This window comes from Drosophila elegans, unplaced genomic scaffold (genome assembly GCF_018152505.1).
Source record: "Drosophila elegans isolate 14027-0461.03 unplaced genomic scaffold, ASM1815250v1 contig_753, whole genome shotgun sequence".
NCBI lineage: Eukaryota > Metazoa > Arthropoda > Insecta > Diptera > Drosophilidae > Drosophila > Drosophila elegans.
Genome location: NW_024546108.1, coordinates 785,098 through 806,672, shown reverse-complemented (window position 1 = coordinate 806,672; position 21,575 = coordinate 785,098). Strand labels below are relative to the sequence as shown.

The 21,575-nt window shown below is 37.9% G+C and overlaps 1 protein-coding gene across 1 annotated transcript in view; it reads right to left on the bottom strand.

Annotated features, from left to right (window-relative positions):
• LOC121467801 (protein amalgam) overlaps nucleotides 1-21,575 on the bottom strand; it is a 338,558-nt gene that overhangs the window by 106,274 nt on the left and 210,709 nt on the right. Inside the window, exon 6 of the mRNA XM_041710084.1 lies at nucleotides 19,087-19,218. Within this exon, the coding sequence (XP_041566018.1) occupies nucleotides 19,087-19,218 (132 nt within the window). The remainder of the gene's footprint in view (nucleotides 1-19,086; nucleotides 19,219-21,575) is intronic.

The window sequence follows — 21,575 nt, the reverse complement described above, 5'->3', positions numbered from 1 at the left end:
CGGAACGCTTGGATTCCATTGCGTGTGACGTCAAGCAGACGGGAGTGAGGTAGTCAAACCTGGGGCGGCAGGTAGTCAATCTGCGCTTGCAGCGAAACAGCTATGTGTGCCTGTTGAATATATGCACCGGGAGCTCGCGGATATGCGAGCATGAGGACCCTTAAGTGAACGGGTAAAATTTACGGTTACTATTCCACCTATTATATTTTTCATTTTCCGAGCCCTTAAGTCAAAAAAAAAACTAACGTCATAATTATTAAAATTAAAAATGTAAGAGAAAAAGTCGCAATTTTAAGCATAATTTTGTGGGGTATGACTCTAAAGCTGGAATTTACATTACGGAACAGCTAGAAAGAAAGAGCTGGATAATTTTTAAAGAGGCAATGCGATTAAAAAGCACAAAATTTTAAGTGCAGTGTTTACTCGTCGTGGTCTTTTATGTCCAACACAATGTGAGCGAGGACGTACAGTGCATAGAGCAAATGGATGAGCTTCACAATCTAACAGATGAAGAAAATGGGCCTCTTCCTGCACTCCCTCTTTCTTCTTCATCAGCTGGTCTTCAAGAGTCTTTGGAGAATTTTTGCTCTTAAATGTATTTGTATTTGTAATGTCAACTTGTTTGTTTAGAGTTAGGTAAGTAAGTAATAGGGTCCTTGTTTTACAAACCGAACACCATTTAATAAGTCACATTTTTGATTTGACTGAAATTTTTTGTATAGATGTATATATACATATGTGTCAAATAGGTAAACAAATGTATCAGGGATTTGGAAAAAAAAAATATATAGGAAACTTGTGAAAGTCTATTTTTTTTCAAATCCGTTCGGTTTCTAAAAGAATTACCCATAAATGTTTTATTTTGTTTAAGCTTTTCAATGGTCTGATTTTTTTTAATTGCTTTGTTATTTATTTATTGAATCTTTTCCTTTCGGAAACTAAAATTAAGTGTATCAAATCTTATGGTAATAACCTAACCAACAGTCGTATGAATGAGTTATGGGGCTCTGAAAACTATTGCTGGCTTGGGAGGTCATTGCGCTGTAGGTGGCTTCTGCTGGAAAGCTTCTTGCGAGATGATTTGGATGCACAGAGAGTTTTTCATTGTAGGTCGCTTTTTGTTTGTCTATTTCATCTTTACTGCAAGAATGCCGAGGTCCCTGTGGATGTTTTGGTTGCGAAAATACTATGACGCCTCAGTGATAGTTCTTAGGATTTTTGATTGTGCGCGCTGTATGCTGTCTATATTACAGCTGCTCGCGTTCCCCCATAGCTGGGTGCCATATGTCCAGATGGGCATTGTAGAGTAGGATCCTTGTAGTCCAGACGCAGGGACGATCAAACGTTTAAGCTGCTGTCTTTAGTTTTAACTGTAGTTTCTTGCATTCGATGTGTCTTTTCCAGGTAAGTCGTCTGTCTTACTCCGTTATCGTTACTTCGTTGACTTGGGGATTCTGCGTACTATTCAATGTGAGAGGAGTTGACTAACTCCCCAAAAGTTAAAAAGCAAGCAGAATAAACGCGTGCAAGCAGTGGCCTACCTGTTACGCGGCGATCTCGCCCATAGTAACGGTAGTGCGGCGAGAGAAAGTGGTACCCTGAGCACCAGACAAGGACAGGGAGAGTCAGAGAGAGACGACAATATAAGAGAGCAGCGAAGGGCCGTGTGCAGAAGAAAGTAACAGGACGGCACCGGACTTCGGACCCTGATATTGGTGAAGGCGAAAGGTCGAACAGTAAAACCGTGGACTTTGGACCCGGAGGCAAGGAGACACCGAGAAATAACGCTAAACAAAGGCCTATATATGAAAGCCGGACGCTGGAAGCGGGATCAGTCTGTCATCAGTCAATCATCGAGCAGTTATCAACAGTGAAAGTTAATACGAGCACCAACGCGAGTAACAACACATCGAACATACGTCAGCAAGGAGCCGAGCCGTGCGGGGTCGTCAAGCAGCAAGATTGATACTTCGAGAAGTTCGGGACTTAGAACTGAAGTCTCCGAATTGAGACACAGGTAGCTGAGGTCTTTTCGGCATCATACGGCTAAGTCCAGGCGTTTTGTCACAGCTTCTGTCGCGATTTGAGCTTGTCATCCCACCCGGCATGTCCGAAAGACTTGAACAAATAGAGTCCTTCGGCAAGGAACCGTGGGCTCGGAAGGAAAGTTGCCTAGAACTAGCTGCCTGCCTGCAAGGACTGCACTGGCGAGCACCGGCGTATGCCTGACCGTCCTGCAAGAATTGTACAAGGTCATGGTGCGACTAGCCCGGAAAGACCCACATTTGTTCAGCCAGTGTCTCGAAAGGCGTATGCGTTGAGAGCACAGCAGTTCACCGCTAGAGTCCCAGAACGGCAGCTTACCAAATCGAAAGCGCTACGCCAACAAGGAACGGAGCCAGTCAACATATCCGCAGGCAGAGCAAGGACAACAAAGACACTAAGGACGACGAACGACAAGCGCTGTGCGTGCAGCAGATACGTTGAATTTTAAAGTCTGCGGCAGAGAGGAAAGGGTGGAAGCGTTCGTCTAGAACCAAAGCCAAAGGCAGCAGAAGGTATCACGAGCATAACAGGCGTAACCCAGAAAGCCGTCAAGTGGGCGAATAAAGATCCTTGTATACTCCCAATCATTCTCTGCGTTTTCACTGATCAATAGAGTGGTCATGTTTCTATAAATTTGGTGGGACGAACACATACATCTTCTGAGTTAGCCGCACGATATTTGTAGCGAGCAGATAATTAAGAAAATCAGTTCGTTACATCTGGCGCCCAAAACGTAATTGTTCATTGAAATTCAACATCAAACAGAAATGGGGAATGGATGTTTCTATCTCGTCAAGAAAGAGGATTTCACAGGTCGGAGGACTTGCGGAAAGCCCTTTTAGAATATGTCACAAAAACACAAAACGACCCAGAAATTACGGAAATTTGGACTGAGCTGGAGGAAATCTACGACAAACCAGACTCAAGAGGCAAATTGCAAGTCCCAGACGCCAGAGATAGAGTTCGGCAACAGGCGATAGCCCATGAGCCTGCTGATCCTACTAGGAGTGGTAGACTCGCTGGTGCTAGAATGGAATTTCCTCACAGGAGTCGGCGCCGAAATATATATATAATATATGGGTATAAAAGTGGTTTACATAAACGCACAGAGCCTATTTAGGAAATCTGACGAGTTCAGGTTACTTTTTATTCAGCTTGTTGTTGCTGTGATTTGTGTATCTGAGACCTGGTGTACGTCTGATTTGTAAATTGATTGTGATGTCTATGTTTTAATTCATTCAGACCGTGTAAGTCACGCTGCTCGTGTCTCCATATATGTTAAATGGTCACTGAATTGTGAATGGTATATTTTGTATAAAGCGTCTAAATCTACGCTGTCAATAAAACTACAACACATTTTAGGAACTTCTGTGACCTTTTTATTATTAATAATCCCTAAAAAATTGTATTATATGACCTGGTCCCTGAACTATTTTTTTTAAATGATCTCATTTTTTTAATCTTTTATATAATGCTAGACTACACTTAAAAGATATTGTTATTGTTGGTTTGAGGGTGGCTTCTTTAGTCTGGATCAGCAGGATAAAACCGACTCCTACGTATGAATGCGAAAATAAATGATTAGGGAATATTGGGGTTTTTACGCGACGTGCGGGTATTTATTTACACTATAAAATTGGAACTAAGCATAAGCTTAACTTATGTAAAGCGCTCAAGAGCGGAACGGAGACTTGGGAGGAGAGTTGGAGCGGAAGAGCGTAGGGACAGCGGATGGAGACCTGTCGCTCTACACTGGCAGAAAATACAAACGCCTACTTGGCGTGAACATCTTCCCCTCCCTTGATAGGACCACCGTAGCAAGAACTTTAGTACCCAGGAACTGGATGAATCATGAAGAAGCATGTGGTGGTTCCCTCCACACTCGTGACAGCGATCGCCGCTTCGTCGGTGTGATGGTGGGCCAAGCAATTGTCGCAATACTTGCGGAGCCTGGAGCCGTTTCTCAACACTAAGCCCCAGAAAACGGCATTTCCGTAAGGACTCGGTATTGGTAGGATTAAATACGTCGGGAACATCTGCTATCCGAAGCGTAATATGGAACTCAGTAATCGGAATGATTATTCGTAGAAGTATTGTGCGCGTTGGAAACTTGCGCGAAGAAAGGCAAAATTATATTTTGAAATGACGCGCAAACGGGCATTGGAGGAACGGTTGGAGTCGGAGTCTTGGACGAACAGTTGCTTGGAAGCAACAACGTGTGGTGCCGACTATGGCAAGTGAAACAGATTCGGGGCTTGTGCAATTGCCAAGTTGGTGGTCGCTTGCTAAACGCTTTCTTTGAATATAGGTTGGACGATCATCAACCGTCATTTGCTGGAAGCGTAAACATTTACGAACTAGATGGAAATTATCCTCGTGGTAAATGAATTTATTTTTGGTTTGACGATCGTCAACCGTCATTTGGTGGAAGCGTAAACATTCGCAGCCTTTGGGTATGGGAATTGTCCTCGTGGTAAATTAATTTATTTTTGGAGATTCTTTATTGGAATTTATGTGTTTATTCTGAATCGAATTTGTGGATCGGATGCTGTCTACCGCCTCTAGGGCTTGAAGACGCTCAGTCAGAAATGAGTTATGCTCGAACCAAGTAGGATTTTCGGTTTTCTTGTGTGAGGGTTGCTCCCTTAATGAGAGGTTGAGCTTTGGATGCAGGATAGGGTTCAAACTTTCAATTTTAATGCCGGAAAGTTATAAAGATATTAAACAACCTTGGCTGCCGCAGATTTATGAGTGATAGATTCCAAGTGGACTAATTTATTCAGTTGACATTAACCTGCTTTAAAACTATGCCCTGAGCCGCCTCGGAATGCATCCGTATAGATAGAAGGGAAACGGCAGTCAGATGAATGAACTGCGTGAGATGTTTGGGACGAGGCCTGTTCGATTTGTTCTCTGAGCTAAACGGCAACCTTTTCGTACACAGAATATGTTTAATTGAACTTTGAATTTGTGATGTTTAACTTGTGTGCGGCATCAGCGCCTGCAGGCCCAATACATTCAGATCAATAAAATATTTGATTTAGCGCCGCTTATGTTCGGTTGTCAAGTTTTGATTAATTTTTGAAAGTACTGCTGTTTTTGTTTTTGTGGCCTAACTACATTGTATGTGTTTAAAACTAGGCTTTTCTTATAAATCTGTACTCACTATTAGAGTTTTAATCATTTTATTTAAATTGTCTGATCCCTGTACATTATTATTGCAATCTCATTCTCTTGTGTATGCTTTGCCAGTGCTCCTAGTGTTTTGTTTTTGTAATATCGTACGAGTAACTCTCTGAAACATTTTACTCTCTCTTCCTCCCGCTCCCGCTTTATCTACGTACATAGTTGTTATTGTTTCACAAGCCACGCTCAGTCGATAGAAAAGCTTTTATCTAGCGCTCTCCTGCTTTTGTATTTACACGCGTTTCTTTTACTTTTGTGTTTTGTGTTTATAATTTTTGTGTTTTCTTTTGATAACAGTGTCAAATTGATTGAGGTATTTATTTATTATTTTATTTTTTGCGTAATAATTTACATTAAAACTAATTTACGTTCTATAAATAATGCAAATATTTAATGATTATATCTGTTAACTGGTTCAAGAAAGGTTGCCAGCTTTAATCTACATCAAAAGATATATTTATCTTCTGCTGGATCTGCCATACAATCATGCATGCAAAATGTTCAGGATTTGTTGGCAGAGTTAGGGATAACATTGACCTGCAGTCTGGGATCAAGTGGTCATGTGAGTCCTGCAGGGAAATGGAAATTGAGTTGATTGGCGTTATGAGGCAGGCTTTAAGAATCTTTTTGGAGTATTAAAACAACTCACTGCAGGGTTCAACGCGGTAAGTGAACAGTTCAGTAGTAAAAACTGCTAAATGAGTAACCTAAGCGTAAAAAACTCGAGCCCATTAGAACTGTCGCTGCCTTAAATTCAGTTTCAGAAAAGGAATCTGCCCCAATTCCAATTTTAAATACTTGTAATGAGTACTTACCGCCACCTAGCTCATCAGTCCCTGTTACTGGAGAAGTTGTAGAGCAGCAGTGGATCAAAACCTTTACAGCCAGCTGTTACTAATGGTACTGCGTGATCTGAAGTACTTCAAAGTGTTCAAGGTGTTGGTGGTGGTAAAAAGCAACTTTCTGTTGTTCCCCATACGAAACACATCTGAAACCATATCTGATGATGTTATGCAGTTTATTCAAGAAAAATACACATTACAGTTTAACAATTTAAATTTTCATTCGCTCGCAAGATATCCTCTTCTAAAATATCTGTCCCTTCAGAAGCTTTTAGCGTTCTACATATAAAAAGATTTTGGCCTGATGATCAACTAATAATAAACTAATAGACAAAAAATCGGCCTCCGATTTTAGAGTCTGTTCCAAAAAAACTGAACCAAAATGTAAGGGGACTTAATATGAAGTTACCTAGGCTTTTCGCTGACTCCTCTGACTTTAAAAAACATATTTTAGTCTTCACAGAAACTGAGCTCTCCAAACAACTTTGACACTTATAGAACTGATCGAGTTTCACGTAGTGGAGGTGGGATGCTTATTGCTGTTAACTGACATCGGAGATAGTTCAGACTGATTAACCCAATGAAATAGAATTCGTTAGTGTAAAAGTTTCCGTAAAAGCCCTATCTATTTTTGTAACCTGTTCTTATATACCCCTGGGTTCGACATTTTAAATTATGAACAACATTTGTCTGCTATTAATTCTGCACTATCTCTACTTTCTGGGAGGGACTTTTGCAGTGGAAACATTCAGAGAGACTTAAATATACTCCCCGTCCGAGATGTAATAGCGCAACACATGAAAAATTAGTACACAAAGCTGTCAACCCATCCAAACCACCTCGCTAGAGCACCAACGTTGGTACGTAGCCGTTTGCGACGACCGTCCCATCCAGCGACAATTATTAGGACCGTCTCAGATAAATACAGTCAACCAAACTGTTAGAATAATGTAGTACTTTTATATTTTAACACATTTTTTTTAGGTTCAAAATAAACAACCAAAGAAAAAAAAATTGTTCACTTACCGCGTTGAACCCTTCAGTGAGTAGCTTTAATACTCCAAAAAGATTCTTAAAAACGTCACGAGTCTGCCTCATAAAGCAACACATATCAAGTTCCATTTCCCTGCCGGACTCACATGACCACTTATGCCCAGACCGCAGGTCAATATAATCTCTATTTCTGCCAACAAATCCTCTACATTTTGAATGCATGATTTTATCGCAGAGCCAGCAGAAGATAAATATATCTGGAAGCTGGCAACCTTTCTTGGCACAGGTAACAGACATAATCATTAAATATTTGTTTTTTTAATAGTAGGTAAGGTGCGATATTGTAATTTAAAACGCAAAAAAAATAAAATGATAAATAAATACGTCAGTCAAATTGACAGCTGACCAATTGAAAATACACAAATTATAAACACGAAACTAAAAGATACGCATGCTAATGCAAAAGCGGGAGAGCGCGAGATAAATATATACTTTTCTGTCGACTGAGCGTGGCTTGTGAAACACTTACAACTATGTACGTACTCAGTTAGATAAGGCGCAAAAAGTAGAGTAAAGAGAAAAGAAAACACAAGGAGCAAAGCAAATCAAATAATTAAAAAAAAAATGATTAACACTGTAATAGTGAGTACAGATTTATAAGAAAAGCCTAGTTCCAAACACACACAATGTAGTCAGGCTAAGCTTGGTTAAAACAAAAACACCAGTACTTTCCGAAAAATGGAAAAACTTGACAAAATCACAGAGCACAGGATAAATAAAACCGATAAACACAAGCGACGCTAAATGCTCAAATTTAATCAACAGGCCCGTGCTTGGGTTCGTTGTGCCACTTGCTTGTACTGTTGATAGTTCATCAACATTCAACAATATAAAAAAAAAAAACAATTTGAAATTTAGGAACCAAATGGAATTTGTAAGATTATACCGCCACACTGGAAGTTCTGGATGAGTTTGGAATTAAGGAACCAATTGAAATTTGTGAGGATATACGGAAACACCAGAATTTATGGATCAATTTGGAATTTAAGAACCAAATAAAAATCTAAAGGATTTACGGCCACACTGGAATATGAGGATAAATTTTAACGGAAAAGTAATTTTAAATTTTGGTAAAATTTCTCACAGAAATATTGTAGTACTTACCCAAAAATAATAAAAAAAATTAATAAATGGGAAACTGAACAGTTTACAATTTATCGTGAGCCCTGAACCAGTTTGCAATAATTTTGAAATTGGGATCGCTCATAACGGAGTAAGCGGAGGAGCACCGTACCGTTGGAGTCGAGATGTTATGTATTTAAATAAATTAAAGGAGAATTGCTTTAGCCGGCATGTAATTCATTTTATTGGAGTAGTTATTAGAGTAGTGGACTGTATAGGAATTATATACGCACGCAGCGGGAACACAATAGTTCTAGTAAACTGCAGTGAAATATTTTCGAGCGTACGGAAATAAAGGCACAAGAACAAATTTAAAATATATGTATTTTAGAAGCCGTAAGGTCGGACTTGGACGCACTTGGATTCCCTATAGTGCATGGTCGAGCGATCTTAACGAAACTTAAATCTTAATTCTGAAATATAAGACCAATACTAAATTCAAAGAACTAAAATAAATAAATTAAATAACACAAAGTTATAATTCTTTTTTATTTATTTTTCCGACTGCTTCTATGGGAGCTAAATGCTAAAGCTCGTTCCGAATTATATACTACTTGCAAAAGAAAGACAACTTTTGGGAAAGTTTCATGCAGATAGCCTTTAAACTTAGAGACTAGTTTGCCTAGAAACGGACAGTCGGAGGGACGAACGGATGGACAGGCGGACGAACAGGCGGACAACGGACATGGATAGATCGGCTCCCCTAGTGATGCTGTAGTATGCTCATATATAGGGTACACACTGTACCGCTTATATCACTGTAACATTGTAGCATTTGTTTATGTCCGAATATTCCCAGCACTTCAAGTGCAAAGCAATTCGACCCACACCACAATGTTATGCACATCCTAAATGCTGAGTCGGCATGTCCGCATGCGCGGCCGACCATTCGGTTACCATGTGAGCATAACACTCTCTCTCTCATGCCCGGCCGCTGCTTGCACCGCCTAAATACACTTACGTATACATTAACATATATATTCAGATACATAAGCGTTGGCCGCGGCGCTGCTCGTGCAGCTATATAAATTGTAAGCCAAGCCAACATTATTCTTAAGTGAGCATTCTAAAAATGAGTCCCGATCTAAACGGACAGAATAATAAAGCCCAATATATATTATAACATTACAGTACACTCTTTTCTTGTGTTTATAAAATAAAGTCTAATATACATACAACCAACTTTACAATGCTGATCAAGAATATATATGCTTTATAAAGTCGGAAATGTCTCCTTCACTGATTTGCAAAGTTCTGACTGAAATTATAATACCCTCTGCAAGGGTTTAAAAACTGACTGTATGACCGGCACTAATATGTTGGATATCACTTATACAAAGCGGTTCAAGCTACCGGAACAGCTGAATGAAATCTGGCTCGAATGGATCAGATGTTGGGTTGAGGGTGGCTTGTATAGGCTAGATCACTAAAATATAGCCGATTCCGACGTAGGAATGCGAAAATAAACAACTTGGGGGATATCGGTGTTTTTGGGCGACGTTCGGGTGTTTATTTACACTTTTAAATTGGAACTAAACATAAGCTTAACTTATCTAAAGCGCTAAGATGGAGACCTGTCGCTCTATACCTGCAGAATATACAGACGCCTACTTGGCGTGAACAGTAATAAAGATTAAAAGAACATTAACTACACGAACTTCAATGAGAATGTAATGCTTGTGATCTATAAATGACCTAGTTGTGAGGCTCAACTGAATGTTTTTATAATGTCTAAAATAATTAAAGCAAGACAGAATACTTGATGTACCTGAAGAAATTTCTAACCAGTAAATAATACAACCTAAATAATACAACTAACGGTGATAATAGTTTTAGCCCATATGCTTATACCCTTGCAGACGGTATTATAATTTCAGTCACAAGTTTGTGAAGGAGAGTTCACAACGCAGTGAAGGAGACATTTCTGACCTTATAAAGTATATATATTCTTGATCACTAGGGGAGTCGATTTAGGCTTTCCGTCCATCCGTCTGTCTGTCCGTCCGCCCGTCCGTTTCTACGCAAACTAGTCTATCAGTCTATGAAACTTTTCCGAAAGTTGTCTTCCTATTGCAGGTAGTACATAAATCGGAACGAGCCGGATTTGACGACTATGTCATATAGCTCCCATAGGAACAATCAGAAAACTAAATGAAAAATATTATAACTTTGCTGCTTGTTAGCTTTTTTTTGAGTTCTTGGAGGTATATTAATGGGAATAAAAGGAAAAAAACTATTTGTTATTATATATATTTTTTTTAATTTTTTTAAAAATTCTATTAAACATAGTAATGATTAAAATTAATGTCATTTCAAATTTAAAATATTCTTAAAACAAATTGTTTATTATCGGGAGAGCAATCTGGGCTTAGACAAAAGAGAAGTTGTGTAAGTGCAATGTTGGAAATAACTATTAATGGCAATAAACGACTTTTTTTCAAACTCTTGCAACATTATTGATATTTGATAGTTTTTTAAGATCGTAGTTCATTGTAGGGGAAATATATTTAGCTTCTATACTCTTTTTGAGGTTTTCGATTTAAGCCACTTATTCTCCCGGAATCGTGTCAGCAGTTTGATTACTATTTTTTTGGAGCCTTGGCCGACAGCAGTCTTGTTATTTCTAAATATTTAAGTAAAAAAAATACTTAAATAAAAGAAAAGTTACATAATTAAATAAAAAAAAGTTTCTACTTTCTTCAGATAGAAATTATAAAGGGTTACACTGGCGAGGACCCTTACTATGGCAATGCCGTCTGTCAGCTCTAGTTCAGCTGACAGACGGCTGCGAACAACTTCATATCCTAGTTGATTATGGTTTGTATTACCGGATCGAGTGGACGCGTGCTAATTTTGTATTCCTTTAACTATTAACAGTGGGGCTGCACTGCGTGAGAAGAATATAAATAGTTTTGGCAGTCATGTTAAATTGTCGCGGTAAAACGTGAACTAAATACTGCGTGAAAAGTTCTTAAATATATACGCAAGTTAATCATAATTTTAATGTTTTCAAGAATATTTAATTTTTGCAATGCCTGCAAGTGTATATGAGATTCGGCTTGCCGAAGTTTGCTTCCTTTCTTATTTTGGAGTACTTTTAGAAGCAAAAAAATAATGATGAAGGCATTTATCCCAGCGATGAAGGCGCAGGACAAGAAAAATTGCCAGACCCAGAGGTCCTGCCGGGTGCAGAGATGATGCTTGAAGCAGAGGTGCTGCCAGAGGTGCTGTCAGAATAAAAGAAGTACCAAACTATTTATGTCATAACGAAATGTGATGTTAATGTTCCAACAAGTGTAAGGATGAATTTACTTCCAAATACCCAGAAGACTGGATAAATTACAACAAGAGATTGCTAGTCTAAAAGACAGAACAACCTGGGCGCTTGGCGAGCTACCTGAAGGCGAACAGGCTATTGGATGCAAGGTGGTCTACGCGGTAAAGGGAGATACAAATGGAAAAGTGGAGCATTTAAAGGGGCTGTGTGCAAAAATATGGCATCACCTGCTTAGTCACGGAGTTCCTCAGGGATCTGGAGCCATTGTTATTTTTCATGTATGTGAACGATTTGCCCAGTTTTTTGTCCGATTGTGAAGTTACTTTGAATGCAGATGATGTGCCAATTTTTGTAAGCAGTCCTATTAAGCAATCAAATGTTTGTGTCAGTTCTAGTAATAAAAAGCTTCATGTGATGAATGGGCGAGGGCTAGTGGCTTGAGTATAAACGCAAAATAATCGAAGTTAATTGTTATTGCTAAGAGACTTTGGACACTGCAATACGCGTATTAAATTTTTCTTTTGAATTTAGCGCACATATAACATGTGCAGAATATGTTAATCAAGTCGTTTTTACGTATTCGTACAAGATATAACACTGAGAAGCAAAAGCGTTTTAGCAGGTTGTTAATGGCTTCATTGCCACTTAAACTTTTAAACGCGTTTTTCTCGAAACCATGTTTTTCAAACTGGCGACCACGATTTAGCAAAAACGACTCGACATACTTTTGGAATAACTATAGGACTCAAATACAAATCCATAAAAAGTGATAACCCAAAAAACAAAATATTTATTTAGCAAACTCATATCTGCTCAGTTTTCGTTGCATAAGGACGATGCAACAGTGAGGAAATTCCATTAAGGGCACCTAGACACGCAAACGCAGAAACGCTAGTATTATCGACCACAACACCCGGAGAGTCATTCGCTAACGCCCTTCAGTATCCAGGTGTCACTGATCGCCTTTCTGCAACAGACAAACATGTCGGAGCTAATGAATAATCAAAATCACATCATCCAAATACTTACCAACCAACATAATAAAAAACGTCCCATCTAATAATTTGCTTCTGAAATTCTAACGGAATTTCCCAGCACAAGCTACAGCTCTCACAGTTTCTGCATCAGATTGCAATTGACATTACGTTAATAATAAAAAAATAATTTCTACACTGTTAATTATATGTTTAATGGCACGAATCATCCGGACGGCAAAGCACACGGTGGTACTTGTATGATGGTAAAATAAAGTTTTCTGTCCTCCACGATTTTCTGTCACCGAAAACCAATTTATGCACTTCTTTAAATCACTAGAAGACCGATTCCTAGCAGCAGGTGACTATAATACGAAGCATACTTTTTGGGGATCTAGCCTTCTAAGCCCGAAAAACAGATAACTATACAGGGCGATTATACATCAAAGCTATAAACTGGACTTTGCTCGCCAGGAAGACCTACTTACTGCCCGAAATATACAGCCAAATTTAATTGACTTTGCCATCTCGAGAAGAATTCACGGTAATCTCATAGTTGCCGAATATCTATCTGATATATCATACGACCAATCGGCTGTACTTAAGCACCTCTTTCAGAGCCCTCAGCTATCCAAAAACTCACGGTTCTTAACAACGAAATACAAAAAGTACATCAGTTCACACATTAACCTAGATCCAATCATCAACAGCACTATGGACATAGATTACACAGTTAAAAACCTGGAAACACTGCCTGTATCTGCTGCAAGTAAGGCAACCCAAAAAGTTCAGATTCAGGAACAAGAAATCACACCAACAGTTATATTGAGCGAAAAGGGAAAAGAGCCGTCTCCATCGAGACTGGGAAGCCAGCAGGTCACCATCTGCACACGAAAAACTAGGAGCTGCCACGCGCAAGCTTTCTAGAATACTAAGGCAAGAAGAAAAGCAGGACCAAGAAACTAATATTCAACTAATATCACCTATGAACTCAAGATTCCCGATCTGGAAAACTCATCCTAATATAAGCCCACCGATACTAAGATCTCCAAAGTCATGAAGGAGCATCTAAAGTCAAATAAATAAAAGTCTTTCTTCACCTCCGAAATTCTAACTGCTTTGTAATACATGGAGTACTGCTCTGTTATTTTCGTAGACGTCTCTCAGGTTTTTGACAGAGTATGGGAAGGTCTTATCTAAAGGGTTTTTCAATAGGAGCGCTTCAACTTTTTTTTTTAATAAAACACAAACGGTTTGGCTTTTCAACTAACTTTTTTTTTTATTTTCGAATTTGAACATATACATTTAACTATGAAACTCGATTTCTTTCGCATGACCACCGCGTACACGTTTTACGAAGTCCAATCGTTGAACCCAATCCGATAAATCGGTCGAAATTCCAGCAATTTCGCGTTCAATATTGGCTCTAAGCTCTTGCAACGTCTCCGACTTATTGGCATAGACCAATGACTTCACGTAACCCCAAAGAAAATAGTCTAGAGGTGTCAAATCACACGAGCCCGGCGGCTCACGCTCATCGAACTTAGTTTTCAATATTGCGATTGTAGCGTGTGCTGTGTGGCATGTGGCCCCGTCCTGTTGAGCATCACTTCGAGCACTTCTTGCTCTCACGGGCACCGGAACATTATGTAGCAAAAACGAAGACTCAAATTTTGCCACTAGACGGTCGATTGTCGAACAGGATGGCTTGTTAAGTGGACCGTAAAATGGCCGTAATGCTCTTAAAGTAGCAGCAACAGAACGAATATTTCGATAAAAAATTTGCACAATTTCCATGATGAAATGTATACTATTGAAGTTTCATATTTCAAGAGAACAAGGAAAAACGTGGCGTCGTTCGCTGTCCCTATCGGAAAAAAGTTGAAGCGCATCTATTGAAAACCCCTTTATAAGATTAAGCTCCAACTTCCACAAAACATTTACAAGGTGCTTAAATCGTACCTTTTAAATCGAGTCTTAATGGTAAAGTACAAAAGTTGCTTAACTCAAGAGGTTGACTTCGCGGCAGGCGTACCACAAGAAAGCGTTCTCGGGCCCAAGGTAAAGACCTCCTAAATACGGCTGATATACCTACGAACCAGAGACTAATGACATCCTGTCTAGAAATATGTATGGGAGCTATGGGGCAATGCCAGTAACAGCAATATAGAGCTGATTTAAAGAGCACAGTCAAAAGTGCTAAGAACAATAACCGCAGCGCCTTGGTACATCCGCAACACAGACATCCACACAGACTCAAACATCCCTTTAGTAAAGGAAGAAATTGCCCAACTACAAGCCAAATAGATATACAAATTAGCACTCAGGCTAGCTAGCACGCATTCTCTGCGAAACCAGAACATAAAGTCGACTAAGAAGAAATGACACCGGAACATTATGTAGCAAAAACGAAGACTCAAATTTTGCCACTAGACGGTCGATTGTCGAACAGGATGGCTTGTTAAGTGGACCGTAAAATGGCCGTAATGCTCTTAAAGTAGCAGCAACAGAACGAATATTTCTTGTTGTTAGTCCCCTAAGGGTGAAGATTCAAGAAATAGAGAAAACGTCATAGCCAAAAAAAATTATCTGCTACGTCAACAAGAACTTCTAATTTTCTATGCCCAAGATGTAACTCGAGTAAGAAATTCTTCGACAATGCTTAAACCTTAAATTATAGAGTACTTAATGTAAAATAAAAAACAATATAAAATTTAAATTTGTTTAATATTCCCTCAAAAAGACCATATTTAATTAAACATATATTAAAAGTAAAAAAATTAAATTATTGGGTGAGACTAAATGTTAGTGAGGGACCCTTTGAATGGAAGATACAAACTTATTTAAACAGGCATAGACTTAAAACTTTTTCTTAATACCAACATTATTAATTATAAAAAAATTTAATTAAATTCGTCTGTCTTCGCTGCCCTCAAGCTCCTTGAGTAGCAGTCTCAAGTGCTATTTAAGCAATAATATCACTGATTGGATTCTTTTATATTTATAAATAAAATTTATTCCTAAACCTTATTGAAAATTAAAATTCTACGCTTCAGTAATTCATATTTCTTGTCAACTTATAGCCTAGTTATACTCACGCACGTCCCTTATCGATATCGGAATAGCCGCAATTAAGCAGAATAGGCTGTTACACTTGAATGTCATTGCGTCTGAGCAGCTGTTCTTTGTTTGATTTGTCAGGGAAAATCATCCCTTCTTTTTGTACCGGCTATATATGTTGTTGTTCTAGTATATCGAAATGCCAAATATCGAGTAATTATCTAGTAAGCATCGGTAAAAATCAAAATTTTGTAGACTGATGATCCCTATCTGCCTGTACAAAACCTACGTAAAAAAACTGCGTCTAGCCACAGTATAACTCGGCTCTTATATATTCAAAAAAAAGATATAAAACATAATTAAAAATAAGAAAAAATAAAAAATTTTTTTTGCGGAAGGTTTTGCTTTAATCGCCTTGAAAAGCGCACACGTCATAAATAAAATGTTGCAGACTAAAAACGTGGCTCTGAAGCAAATGATGCCTTCTGGACTGCAAACGGCATCATAATTGATTTAAAAACTAGAAAGGCAGCAAACTTCGGCAAGCCGAGTTTATATACCCTTGCAGCTATTGCAAAAATTGAATGTTCTTGAAAACATTAAGATTATCAATTAATTGCGTATATGCTTAAAAACATTAAAGATATGATGATTTGCAGCTTAATTATTCGATAGTTCCTATGGCAATTATATGATATCGTTTTCCGATTTTAATAAAATTAAAAGTGTAATTCTGAACTGTCAAGTTATTAATAAGTCAAAAAGAATTTTAAAAAAAATTACAAAATAGAAAAGATACATTTAAAAAAAAAATTATTTTTATTGTTTCCATGGGAGCTAAATGATATAGTCATCCGATTTTTATGAAATTTAAACCGTTATTCTGAAATATTAAACCATTACTATACGTCGAAGAACCAAAAAAAAAATTAAAAAACAGCAAAGCTATAATTTTTTTGATTTATTTTTCCGATTGTTCCTATGGGAGCTATTTGATGTAGTCTTCCGATTTTGATGAAATTCAAACCGTAATTCTAAAATATTTAACCGTTACTGTATGTCGAAGCTATAAAAAAAATTAAAAAACAGCCAAGTTATAATTGTTTTTAAATTTATTTTTGATATTGTTCCTATGGGAGCTATATGCTAAAGTCGTTCGATCCGGCTCGTTCCGACTTATATACTACCTGCAATAGAAAGACAACTTGTGGGAAAGTTTCATGCAGATAGCTTTAAAACTGAGAGCAGTTTGCGTAGAAACGGACGGATTGACGGACGGACTGACAGACTCTCCTAGTGATGCTGAACAAGAATATAAATACTTTATATGGTCGGAGATGTCTCCTTCACTGCGTTTCAAACTTCTGACTGAAATTATAATACCCTCTGCAAGGGTATAATTATAAAATAAGCTGAGTAATATTCATCTACCTCCTGATTGCTACAGTTGCTGAATTTTACCTCCCGAAACAATCCACCCGAAATGGATATTTTTACCGAGGAGGCCATCTATTTTAACGATTTCACATTGCAGAATGTGAGGATATAAATCTGTCCCAATAATCAGATCTTTACTCCACGGCTTATTTAAGTCGGGGTCAGCCAAATTATAATTCTTTCACCTTAATTTGTCAACATTAACGGTGCTGACTGGAAGATTCCCCATTACCTTTGGAAGTACTAGTGCTTTAATTAAATCTTTCTGGGAATTTTTACTTGTTATTGAAAGCTTTGTTTGTGCTTGAGAAGCAGTTTCTTGTCGAAGACAGCCCACTGATCTCCGCTTGAGATAGAATTTTTGATAAGTTCAAAATCAATTATCAATCAAAGCTGTTAATGTTTTTAAGCCCCAATTCGAGGACTAAATTTTAACGAATGCTGTAGCAAGCAACGCTTGTTCCGACATCCTGCGGTATTAACATTTTCTTTTTATTAATTCTTTTTATTATTTTATTATAATTTATGTGAATCATGGAATGATGGTTTTTCTTGCAAGCCGAACACGTAATTTCGCTTCTGAGCTTCTGAAAGCTCAACTTTCTAACGCCACCTAACGTAAAATGGAACGCGATATTCAGATCACCAAAGTCATCTATTGTTCAAATAATGGATTACTTTTTACTTGACCTTAAATTAATCGACGGGATAGGGTGAAGTTTTGAAAAGGCTTAAGTAGAAAGCACTAGTCTTTGGCAACCCCCTCATTTAACCTCTGGGCTGTTTAATAATAAGACGGCAGAAGCGAAGGAATTAAACTGCTTCACATCTCCACATTAATCCACATACTGTCAATCCGATGTTTAAAGCAACATTTTACAAGATAACCCAGCAAATCGTCTTCGAAATACCAAGTATAGTCCGTTAAAAATTTTGACAGCTATGCTACTATAAAATGCTCAAAAAACAGGAAGAATGTGTGGAAGTGAGAAAATAAATAATTTTAACGAGAAAAGAAAGAATGAAACTTTGTCTTACATTATTCAGCTTAAGAACATTATGAACTTAGGAAAGAAGGCAACCTGGAGGGATCGAAACTTACTACTACAGCAGCAAAATATAATATCTAATTGGGAACTCCCTACAAATATATGTACAATGGGGAATGCCACGTTTTCAGCACCATTTTAACTTAAATATTTCTCCATGACTAGACGGATTTCAAAGACGCAGATCAACCATTAACTTTTTGGAGCTCGTTTCATGTGTAAGAAATGGATTAACAAGTAATTTTCAAACTGAAGACATTTCTACAGACTTTAGTAAACCCTTTGACTCTGTATATCACTTAGTTTTAGTTTGGTTATTTAGTTATGGCTTTTACCCGAGTCAATCCAAAATATGAGAATTTTTGCTTAGTAGGAGCTCTTAAATACAATATCTCTTGTATACTTTGAATGAATATGATTGTGAATAAATTTGATGATCCCTATCTTACTAAGACCACCAGTATAACTACGATTTTAAGGGTCGTCTTTACTTTCTGTGGCAAGAAGATTAACTAGAAATTATATTCTCTTAATATTATTAAAAATCTTAAAAAACATATTTCGGTGAATGTTTGGTTATTTGAATTGCGCGCTCAATTTTAAAGGCAAAGAAGCTAGTGGGAAGTTACACAGCACTATGAGAAGGGGACGACAATATGTGTTGCCGTCAGTGTGGTGAAGGAGACATCCTTTTAAAGTTGCTTAACGTCAAGAGAGTGGGACGACAATATGAGTTGCCGTCAGTGTGGCCCAGTGTCTGGTAGAGTAAAAAGGACCGTACGTTCGGAGGTGAAATAGTCAGTCGCACGTGGCGCAGTTGACATTTCAAGTTGGCGCACTGGGACTCGCTCCACACGTTTGGCTTACAAGAATGGATGAGAACGATATTCCCACAACACCACGGTCGAGCGACAACCGAGACTCTTCTTCGATATATATGTTATATATATATATATATATATAACATATAACATTTAAAAATCGCAAATTACACTCAAACGAAACGAATACCCTACATGAGTTAATCATGTTATACTTACAATTTACGTGAACATCAAAACGCTTGCTTACTGAAGGCGGTATTCCATTAGAAGCAATGCAATTGTAGCCACCCATATCGGAACGATGTACATTTGTCAAAACGAGCTTCTCTCCTTCCACTGACTTTAGAGCTGTAATGGTGGATTTAAGGCTTAGTTTATTATTTCTGACTCATTTTATATTTTGCTTATGTTTATAAATATAAATATTTAACTTTGAATTAATAATTTTTTTTTTAAATTAAATTAAAACATTTTAAAATTAGTTATTTTCTTTTAGTTCAAAATTAAATCGAACATTTTTAGTTAAATTTGTTATAATTGTAAGAAAAAGGTTTTGGTATCGGAAGACGTAAAAAATCGCTACATAGTATTTGGCAGAAAGCGTTATAATTTACTTCAAAAGCTTATATCGCGGAAGGAGACATTTAATTTTCCGATTGTTCCTATAGGAGCTATACGACTATCTAGAAACACGACTTTTGGGCAAGTTTTATTCCGAAAGCTTTAAAACAGGGAGACAATTTTGCAAAAAATCTGACAAGCAGACTAACATGACTTTTAACTGAAATTACAGAATGGCTCACAAAAAATTTGCGTTGTAAAATTAGGTCTGCAATCGATGGCATAGCACTCTTATCCTTAATGGTATTCCACATAAAATAGTCCAACAAGGTCAAATTGACTGTAACGTTGGCATTGTGCGCCGTCCTTGAACAATAATGAGTAGATGTCTTAATTTTCATTATGGAAAGGAAAATGTCTTCCAATATGCAGCCGTAGCAGTCACCGTTGACGGTTAATTCGTCAACTGATTATTTTTCGAAGAATAACGAGCCTCGTTGTGGATGCTGCATTTCTGCACATTGAAGTAGTGTGGGAATGGTTTGACCACGCGGATCAGCTGGTTCCCATCCAGAAGATACAGACGAACGACGTGGCAAGCCTGCCAAAACCGACGAGATGAAAGAGGAGTACGATTTCCCGACGAGTAAGGAAAAGACGTAGGAGAAACGACGCTCTCCAATAACGACGTATATTATTCATTTGTAATCCACTAAAAATCTAAATAATTCATTTAAAAACTATACCTTTAATATAACAAAATACATCAAGTGGTATTGTGTAAATCTTTAAAACGTAATCACAGCCCAGTCCCACAATAAAAAGTGATCCACGGAGAAAGTGAAAGAAAAAATAAATCTTAATAAAAATCGAAAACAAAAGCCAAAAGTTAATTTCACAAGAGTTTTCAAATTTCATTATCCGGATAAAAACCGAAGCATACAAGCACGCGTATGGCAATACATATATAAATTCGGGTCCATTAAATGACTTTGAATGTATTATCACACCGCTCAATAAGTTCCCGGCCTAAAAATGAAAAAAAATTTTTTTTTTTTAAATTTTGTTTTATTCATCAATATAGTTTCCATCTACGGCTATACACTCAGTCCAGCGCTTCTCCAACCTTTCTATGCCATTTTTGTAGAAATATGAACTTTTACCCTCAAAATAGGTCTCAGTATCGACAATCACCTCCTCATTTGATCGATATCTCTTGCCTTGGAGGTGCTTTTTGAGATCTGAAAAAAGCCAGTAGTCACTGGGGGCCATATCTGGAGAATAAGGTGGGTGCGGCAGAAGTTCGAACCTCAATTCACTCAATTTCACCATTGTTGCCATAGACTTGTGGCATGGTGCATTATCCTGGTGAAACAGTGGTTTCTTCTTGGCCATATGTGGACGTTTTTCCTTGATAACGCGATCCAATCGATCCAGTAGTTTTATATAATATTCGCTGTTTATTGTTTTACCTTTTTCCAGGTAGTCTATAAATAAAATCCCATGTGCATCCAAAAATACAGAAGCCATAACCTTACCCGCCGATATTTGTGTTTTGGGACGCTTCGGACGGCTTTCACCGGCTACCACCCACTCAGAAGACTGACGACTGGATTCTGGAGTATAGTGGTGTATCCAGGTTTCATCCATGGTTACGTAACGGCGAAAAAAATCGGTCCTATTGCGCTTCAACATGCTTAAACACGTCTCGGAAGCATCGATGCGTTGTTGCTTTTGGTCCGGTGTTAGCAATCGCGGCACCCACTTCGAGCAGAGCTTTCTCATGTCCAAATGTTCATGTAATATCGTAAACACACTGCCTTCCGATATCTTTGAGGCATCAGCTATCTCCTTTAATTTCAATTTGCGATCGGCCAACACCATTTTTCGGATTTTTGCCACATTTTCTGGCGTAACTGCTGTTTTTGGGCGACCACTGCGTTCAGCGTCTTTGGTGTCCACACGACCACGTTTAAATTCATTGTACCAATCTTTAATGGTTGATTTTCCCGGAGAAGAATCTGGGTAATGTTTATCAAGCCAAGCTTTTGCTTTTACTGTATTTTTTCCTATCAAAAAACAGTGCTTAATCAGGACACGAAACTCCTTTTTTTCCATATTGTAGAAAAACCCAAAGGTTGTCT